Here is a 9,909-nt window from a genome sequence, read left to right on the forward strand (position 1 = left end):
TTCTTTATGGCTAGATTTAATATTTAGAAATCTTGATAAACACCAGTGTTTCTGTTTTTGTTTAGTACAGGGCTCCTTTGCCATTCCTTTCATTGAGCTGATTCTGCCTACAATTCACAGCATCCTTTCATGGCGGTGGCTTTCTGTGGTGCAGCTTGCATCTTTGTGAGCTCTGACTATCCACTGTGTTCTCTTGTTCTGTTTGAGTTTTGCTTTCTCATTTCATTCTGTGCCTGTCTTTTCCATAAGTTTTGCATTGTTTGTTGAAAGCAGTAAAGATTGACTAATACTGACCGTGTTTTATTTAACTTCTTACAGATTCAGCTACTAGTGACTCAACAAAATCTAAGGTAAATTGTTTCACACAATTCTGAACTATTTGACAGTGGGGGAGTTTCCTTTTGGCTGATTGTTACAATTAGGATACAGGTGCCTCCCTCTCAACAAAGTCTTTGAGAGGGAAAAATGACTTCTTAGACTGTGGTAGAACTCTAGACTGAGTTGGAATGTTGGGTTTTTCTCCACACAGTTAGCCTAATACAGAGGAGTAGACACTTTATTCATTCTTAAATATGAACATTTTCTAACATATACAAAAGCAGAGAAAGAACATTTTCTCACATATACAAAAGCAGAGAAAATGGTATAATATGAGTCTCCATGGAACCATTATCCATTCTCAACAGTTAATATATGGGTGGCCATCTTGTTTCATGTACACTTCACCTCAGTTCCCTCCCCCTGGACTACCTTGAAACAAATCCCAAGCATCATACTTCACCTGTAAATATTTCAATAGTAGTATAGATTTCATTACCACTACACATTCTTATGAAAATATATATTCTTGCCTTCTTTTCAGGAAAATCAGTATTTTTACATAATTTGTATTCCGTTGACACTACCAATTACACGTTTTGAGTAGTTCTGAGAAGTTCTTACTCTTAGAAAGTTTATTAATCCAATTTGTCCAAACTTTGATCTGCTGAGACAGTAGCAGCTAGAATTGTCAATAAATTTCTTACAACTTCATTCTGTTTGGAAATGAGACATATATATCATGCTTAAATATCATAATGAGGTTGTATATGATTAAATTATAATTCTTGCAGGAAATTTTAGAAAATATTCCAATCATACCATATCATTCATTATCACTTACCTTGTGATTTTTACTGGCTTTTTGCCCCAGCTTTTTATTTTGAAAAATTTTAAACCTAGAGAAAAGTTACAAGAATAAGAGTTAACACCCAAACCTTTTGCCTTAGATTCATCATTTGGTAAATCTTGATATATATAATTTTGGGGGGTTGACTATTTGAGAATTACTTATAGACATGGTAACACTTTACTCTTAACTGCTTCAGCATGCATACATTGAGTTTGGGCGCCGTTTTCATAAATACAGTATATTTGTCACTATAGATGTCACAGTAAAAATTCACCTGATTTGACATTTTCTTTCTGTTTTCTCTTGCCGCCCTAATGTCTGGTTAAGTAGCGGTTTTCAGAACAGGGCATTCTGTATAATCACAGTATAATTATCATACCCAGGTATTTAACATGAGTACAGAACATTACTATTTGTAATGGAGTTTTTACACAAATTTCCCCAATTGTCCCAATAATGTAAATGTAAATTGTTTTTTATTTTCCTATACAGGATGAAATTAAGGATCATTCCCTACATTTTATTGTCATTTTTCTTCAGGGCTGCTTTAATCTGGGACAGTTTCCTTTTCTTTCTTTCTTTCTTTTTTTTTTTTTTTTTTGCATCAGAAGATTCCAGATTTCGATTTCGATTTGGAGTTGAGATTTCAGACCTGTTTGAAATTTCCTCCTACCCTCTTATTAGATGCGTATTTCTTAATATGTCTTAGTCTGTCTTCAGCAGAAGGTGTTAAAATGTGATAACCAATTAGCAGTGTACTGGATAATCAGGAAATCCTTTCCTGCTTGTAGAAACAAAGCTCTGTTAATCTGCAATTTCATTTTGGTGAATCCTATTTACTACAACAGCATAAATTTTTACTTTTTCAAGACTTCAATATAGTAGTTTTAGTTTGTCTAGGATGTTTATGACCGTAGAGAAATCTACTTTCTGCTTCTATTACTCAGCATACTTCCTGACTTCCTGCTTGTCTGTGGTTAACCAGCAAGTGGTTATTGACTCCTACCACCACCATTCACTTAGCAGATAGGCATCATGAGCAAACTAATTAAATAGTTGTGATCAAGAACCTATTATGCATAGCTAACGAAGCCAGTAGAGTGCACTACAACTTTATCAATGATAGTGCTTCTGTGGTAAGGATTTAAGATATTTAATTGACCTTACGTTCTTTGAATTTTCTGATTTTGTTGTTACCTTGACATAAATGACCCATTACCAACCTGATTTGCCTAAGGCAAGTCTGAAGATCCAGTCTGGCTGAACTAATGGAAAACCAGAGAGTTCCTTAGTGAGTTTATCTGATACAATTATGTGTATCATTCGGTGTCCGTAATTAGAAAGTTGAAGTCAGTCATAAAATTATAGTAACCTATGTCCGGGTATTATACTCAGCTGTGTCAGGATATTAACTCTTAAACCTGTGTTCCAGATTAAGGAACCTGAAGAATGTGGAGCATCACAGAGGCAGGGGAAGTCAGTAGATGCAGGGAAATTAACAACAATAGAAGCGCTAGACAGCTCTAAGCACAAAATATGTTTCGGAGAAACAGATGTGTATGAGCCGTGACATAGCAGCTAGGTACCACCAGCTGCCAAGAAACGGAAGTAGTTAAGTGGAAATAATTTACCTCGTGAACAGGTTACAAGGAGGTATAAAAAACTATGTTCTGTCCGTGCTTCTAGAGCTTTAGTAGAGTTAACGCAGTAAGAAATGTTTGGGGGAGCACCTTTTCAGAAGAGGAACTCAGTAATGTCCTTGTGTTCACAGTCTCATTTCTCTAATTTCTCTCAGGGTTCTTGGGGATCTGGAAAAGATCAGTATAGCAGGGAACTGCTTGTGTCCTCCATCTTTGCAGCCGCCAGTCGCAAAAGGAAAAAGCCAAAAGAAAAGGCCCAACCCAGCAGCTCAGAGGACGAATTGGACAATGTATTTTTTAAGAAAGAAAACACAGAACAGAGTCACAATGACATTAAAGAAGAATCCACAAAAGAGAGTGAGACGTTGTGCAGAAAACAAAGGATCACCATTTCCAAAGAAAACAATGCCAAGAAGGACCCCGGTGCCCCGAAAGACGAGAAGACCCCGCCCCGAAAGGAGAGCGCCCCGTCGGAAGCGCCCTCCCCGCCGCACAGGGCGAAACACAGGCGGTCACCAACACTGAGCTGTCGCTTCCCTGCGCTGAGAGAGAGCCCTGGGTCGCCCGCGACCCCCAAGTCCTCCCACTTCGAAGAGACCGGCTCCGACTCTGGCACTTTGCTTAGCACTTCCTCGCAGGCGTCCCTGACCAGGTTTTCCACGCAGAAATGCACCAGTCCAGAGACTGGGCGCGGCGAGTTTTTGGCCGCCGTGAGCACCATCACGTCGGATTACTCCACCACCTCGTCCACCGCCTACCCGACCAGCCTGGACGGCAGCCGGCTCAGCCCCGACGTGCGCTCGGTGGCCGAGAGCAGGGGCGACGAGGCGGACGACGAGAGGAGCGAGCTCATCAGCGAGGGCCGGCCGGTGGAGACGGACAGCGAGACCGACTTCCCCGTGTTCCCCACGGCGCTGACCTCAGACCGGCTCTTCCGAGGGAAGCTGCAAGAAGCCAGGAAGGCGGGCCGCCGCAATTCGGAGGGCAGCGAGGTCAGCTGCACCGAGGGCAGCCTGACGCCCAGCCTGGACAGCCGGCGACAGCCCTTCAGTTCCCACAAGCTGATCGAGTGCGACACCCTGTCCAGGAAGAAGTCGGCCCGCTTCAAGTCCGACAGCGGCAGTCTGGGGGACGCCAGGAGCGACCGGGAGACCCCCGCCATAACCAGGGTGTTCGACGTCATGAAGAAGGGCAAGTCCACTGGGAGTCTGCTAACGCCCACCAGAAGCGAGGCGGAGAAGCAGGAACCCACTTGGAAAACGAAAATCGCAGATCGGTTAAAACTCAGGCCCCGGGCGCCGGCCGACGACATGTTCGGCGTGGGAACCCAAAAAGCCAGCGGAGAGGCAGCCAAGCGCAAAAACATCAAACGCCGGCACACACTCGGAGGGCACAGGGACGCGCCCGAAATCAGCGTTCTGAATTTCTGGAAGGCGCACGAGCAGGGCGGGCAGAGGGAAGCTGAGCTCTCCGCGGTGAATCGGCTAAAGCCGAAATGCTCCGCCCAGGACCTCTCCATCTCCGACTGGCTTGCCAGGGAGCGCTTACGCACCAGTGCTTCTGACCTCAGCAGAGCAGAAACGGGGGACCCCGCGCCCGAGAACACCGGCACCATCGAGAGAGCCACGGCCGACGCACCTTGGTCTTCTCAGCCCGCCACGGGCGGTTCTCCCGGTACCTTGGCTCCAGCCACCAGACCCCTTCTTTCCATACCACCACAGTCACCCGACCAAGTCAACGGAGAAAGCTTCCAGAACATGAGCCAAAATGCTAGTTCTGCAGCATTATAATGCCCAGCCTCATAAACTATCTGAAGCCCGAGGCAATAAAGCACAGTTTCATCCCTGTCTTTAAACTGGGGCATGTCCACTATAGCAAATAAAAAGCTACTGTTACACGTTCCAGTAACTCTGTAAATATTTTCTTGTACCAGAATTGTTATTATGCAGCCTTCATTTGGGCTGGTTTCATCATTTTGCACTGTGGAATAGCTTTACAGTGCATTACTACAGCCAGAAGAACATATATATATATATTTAAAAATATATTGGATAGTTGTACACAAATGAGCAAGGTATTTGTTGCAACTTACTACACAGTGTATACCCAAGATTACTGAAGCAAATAGCTGGCATAAGTGTGCAGCAAATTTGTTCTTTTGGTTTCATCACTAACAAAAGTGCCTCATCATAAACATCCATTTGGTTATTAGGGTGCCATATTGTTAAAATTAGATAACTTACATTGAATAAATGAATGCATTTTATTGGTAACAAATTTCATTACATTTACCAGTTTTAACACAGGTGGATACGGAACTTGCATTCTCTCGTCATTCCAGGTGGATCTCTGAGTTTTATATTCAAACTTTTAATACAGTTTTTGAGTTTTGTGTGACTTGAATTTTTAATCTTTCTGTAAAATACGTAACTTAAATGAACATATTATATGTGTATCTTTTCTTCAGATACCAGATTTGATATAAATGTTGTAACATAGGTGTGTAGATAGTGACCTGGATGGAACTGGCTTCTTTATCGAGAAGAATATAATTCTGCATGAGGACTTAATGAATCCAAACCTGTGTCATGCCTGTGTGCATACCCAATTAAACACTGGAAATAAAAATTGTTTTGGTGAACTTGGCGTGGCTTGAGACTTACTGTAATATATTTTTAAATGTTATCCATTTATAACTGCCTTAATTGGTCCTGATTTAAAAAAAAATATTACCTACTCTGGGGGCACCTGGGGGGCTCAGTCAGTTAAGCGTACAACTCTTGATCTCCCCTCAGGTCTTGATCTCAGCTCAGGTCTTGATCTCATGGTCGTGAGTTTGAGCCTGGAGCCTACTTAAAAAAAAAAAAAAAAATTGCCTACCGTATTTGTGTATTCCATCTCTCCTTTTTTTTTTTTTTTTTTTTTTTGCTATGGCTGGGCAGGGATCTCTTATAAATGTTTACAGTGGACTAACCTCACTTCTGTACACAATAATTTTTAGCTTTTCTTTTTTTTTATTATGTTAACGTTAATCCCCATACATTACATCATTAGTTTTTGATGTAGTGTTCCAGATTCATTGTTTGCGTATAACACCCAGTGCTCCATGCAGAACGTGCCCTCCTTAATACCCATCACCAGGCTAACCCATCCCCCACCCCCTCCCCTCTGGAACCCTCAGTTTGTTTCTCAGAGTCCATCGTCTCTCATGGTTCGTCCCCCCTCCGATTTCACCCCCTTCATTTTTCCCTTCCTGCTATCTTCTTCTTTTTGTAATATTTAGCTTTTCTAGCTAAAATAATGTGTTGTTTACTTTTTGTTGGAGATAGTAAGTGAAAAGAACATGCATTTGGGAATCAGACTGACTGACACTTCCTAGATATGTAAACTTGGACAAATTATTTAACTTCTCTGACTTTAGTCTTTCGTATAAATAATGATGATAGTATCTGTTATAAGGGTTATTGGATTTAAATGAGATACTATTCCAGATACAGTGCCTGCCACACATGACTTGCAAAATATGTCAAACCTGTTCTAAGAAATAATGGGTACTTAAAATCTCAGAATGGTAAGCCTTGGAAGGGCCTTGAAAATAATCAAATCTAGTGGTTTTCAAGCCTGCCAGACCCAATATTCTCATTCTATAAAGACTTTTTTAATTTCTCCTTTACTCTTCTGAAGTGAAATTCACAGATAATATAACCTACCTGTTTAATAAATCTACATGTAGAATATATACTTTATTCAATATAGTATGGAATGTCTATAATTGTCTTACTATTATAGAAAAGAAATAAAAGGAAAGTGATTTATAATAAAAATGTTTTAATATGTGAAGGAAGGTATTTGCACCAATATACAGAGTCACTAACAGTGCAATAACTTCATGTCCCATGAATAGTTTTGCGACGTGATTTTCTTTAAATGATGGTAAATTCCTAGTTTACGTGGTAGGTGCATTACCGGAAAAGCCAATGTGTTATTAAGATCATCAAAAATACTGGGGCGCCTGGGTGGCTCAGTCATTAAGCGTCTGCCTTCGGCTCAGGTCATGATCCCAGGATCCTGGGATCGAGCCCTGCATCGGGCTCCCTGCTCGGCTGGCAGCCTGCTTCTCTCTCTCCCACTTACCCTGCTTGTGTTCTCTCTGTGGCTGTCTCTCTCTGTCAAAGAAATAAATAAAACCTTTTAAAAAAAATCATCAAAAATACTTTCTTATATGTAAAAAAGAAGTTAGGTTCAAGGCTCAAATATATTTTATTCATCTCTGCTCTTATATTTGTTAGCTTCAATTTTCTTTGGATCCTGAGACATTTCCTAGATCATTGATTTCCAGCCTTTTTTTGTTTTTTGATACTTTCTTTTTAAGAGGCTGTTTTATTTTCATTTACTTCAAAAACATTTTCTAACTTCAGTTGTGACATTTTTTTAACCTGTGAGTTATTTAGATGTATATTGCTTAATTTCTAAACATTTGGAGGCTTTCTAGTTTATCTTTTAAAAAAATTATTTCTAGTATAATTCACGTGATTATCAAACATACACTGATAGTTTTAAGCTGTTTGAAATTAATAGAGACAGGGAAGGTTGGGTGGCTCAGTTGGTTAAGCGTCTGCCTTCGGCTCAGGTCTTGGGATCGAGTCCCACATAGGGCTCCCTGCTCAGCGGGGAGCCTGCTTCTCCCTTTGCCTGCCGCTCCCCCTGCTTGTGCTCTCTGGCAAAAAAAAAAAAAAAAAAAAAAATTAATGGAGACATCCATTATGTAAGCCAGCATATGGCCAGTTTTTATAAATGTTCCATACCCACTTGAAAAGAATATGTACTCTGTGACTGGCTGCTTTATTATGTTGACTGGGTCAGGTTTCTTAATCATGTTTTTCAGATCTCTTATATCCTTATTAGATTTCTTACTTGGCTCTCATCATTTCCGGAGAGGTGATAAAGTCTTATGCTATGATTACAGATTTATATGTCTCTTATTTGTCAATTTTTTCCTTATACATTTTGAAGCTAGTTTACTAGGTGGACATAAATTTAGAATTATTTTATCTTCATGGTGAATTGACCCCTTTTATCATTATGAAATGCCCTTCATTATCTCTACCGAAGCTGCTTGCATTAAAGTTCAATTTTATATATTATTGTGACTGTACCAGTTACTTTTGGTTAGTGTTTGCATAGTAAATCTTTCTCATCCTTTTATTTTCAACCCTTTTGTGTTTATATTCAGTTTTTCTCTCTTATGGCAGCATATAGTTTTTTCAAATGTAGTCTGATAATCTTCATCTGTTAACTGAAATATGTAATCCAATTACTTTTAATGAAATTCCTGATGTATTTGGATTCATAACTGCCATCTTAACATTTGTTTTCTACTTGTCTCACAAGTTTTATGCGCCTTTTTCTCTTGTTTCTTGCCTCTTGAATTAATCAAATATTTTTGTTATACCATTTTCCCCTTCTATTAGCAGGTTACTTATTTATTCTTTTACTATTCTTTTAGAGATGTTCTTCACCTAATAGAACCTAATTTAAATTAAACATTTACTGCTTTCCACATACTGCTTATTATAATTATATATATCTCCATACCTTGTAAGACATTATTTTTACTTTTACACTTGAATATTCATCTGCATTTACCAACAATGACCATTTCTACTGCTCTTCATTCTTTCCTGTATTTCCACATTTTTATCTGCAGAGTTTCTCTCGTTCCTGAAGAACTCTTAATTATTATGAGGATCTGCTAGTGAAGTCTGTCCGCCTATGTGTGTTTGGAAATGCCTTTATTTTGCATTCTTTTTCTGAAGGCTGTGCTTACTGCCTATAGAGTGCTGGGATTTTCTTTCAGCACTTTAAAGATGTCATTCTGTTTTCGTCTGGTTTCTGTCTTTACTGTTGAGAAGGAAGCAGCAAGTCTTCTGCTGCTTTGAAGGTAATTGTCTGGGTCACCCTACATTTGCAGGCAGGGACAGAGCTGGTTAAGGCAGGATCGAAGTCTCTGTGAGACTGGGTGTATCTCTGGCTCAGCCCCTCTCCTAAGGTGTTAACTTTTCAGGTATCTCAGTATTAGGGTATTTCCTACGGCCCCTCTTCCTTGGCATGTCCTGAACACCGCTGTTTGTCACCTTAGCCCTTTGAGACTGTACCCAATGCACCCATCTGTTTTGCAACTTGCTTTCAGCCTCTTAACCTTCTGCCCTGAATGTATTGGCAGATGCCTTAAAGGTAAAACCACCAAGTATAGCGTTCTCCCCTCTATGATTCACTTTTCTCGGGGATTTTGTTTCCTCAAGTCTTAGCTTACTTGGCATCCCGCATCCCTGCACACCTTTTTACTTATTTACTTCGCCACCCCCACCCCAGCCCAGGAAAATTGAGGAAAGCCAGCTTCTTAGCCCCTGTCCCCCAGTGCTCAGCTTTCATTTTGCCTCCCTGTCAACTGCCTTGACAGCTCTCCCGTTTGTTTGCTTATTGACTGACTGAATGGTTGATTGTATTTTCTCCAGCTTTTCTCATTATTCTCAGTACGGGTGTTTGTCAGCTATGAGCTATTCCACAGTAGTTGGAAATAGATGTACCCTAAACTCAAATCATTATAGATAGGTTCTTCACCTACACAGTGCCAGCCGGAACGATAAAACCCGCGTGAGATACAAGCTAACGCTTTATCGTGTGGGAATTTTGACACTGTCTTACTGGAGCCTCCAGGGTGAAGTTATGTTTATTCTAACAATAAAGGAATATGTACTGATACACTGAAATAGTAAAACAAAGTATTTTCTAAAGCCTTAGAAACAGTGGATCTAAAAGCACCCAGATCACCAGGTAAGCACCTCTTAATCTGATTTTCATCAATTTATAGTCATTCCAAATGCCCTCAACCTAAGTTACTCTGGTCTCACTTCAGTAAAAATGTAATGGTTAGACTAGTTTATCTGACAGGTATTGTGTCTAAATTTTGTTTCTACTTTTCGATGAAACTTCTATGGATTTTTTTGGTCTCATTTTGAAAGTAGTTTATACTGCTTTACTGAAAGCATTTGTTTTGGGTTCGTTTATTGAGAGACTGATGAAGTGCTCACTGAAATG

The 9,909-nt window shown here is 40.2% G+C and overlaps 1 protein-coding gene across 1 annotated transcript in view; it reads left to right on the top strand.

Annotated features, from left to right (window-relative positions):
- Positions 1–5,452, top strand: part of ARHGAP21 (Rho GTPase activating protein 21) — a 132,412-nt gene extending 126,960 nt beyond the window's left edge. Inside the window, 3 exon segments of the mRNA XM_027592366.2 lie at positions 319–350; positions 2,967–4,595; positions 4,597–5,452. Coding sequence (XP_027448167.2) covers positions 319–350; positions 2,967–4,595; positions 4,597–4,665 — 1,730 coding nt within the window. The 3' untranslated portion in view covers positions 4,666–5,452.
- The last annotated feature ends 4,457 nt before the right edge of the window (positions 5,453–9,909 follow it).

The sequence above is a fragment of the Zalophus californianus genome, chromosome 9 (assembly GCF_009762305.2).
Source record: "Zalophus californianus isolate mZalCal1 chromosome 9, mZalCal1.pri.v2, whole genome shotgun sequence".
Taxonomy (NCBI): Eukaryota; Metazoa; Chordata; class Mammalia; order Carnivora; family Otariidae; genus Zalophus; species Zalophus californianus.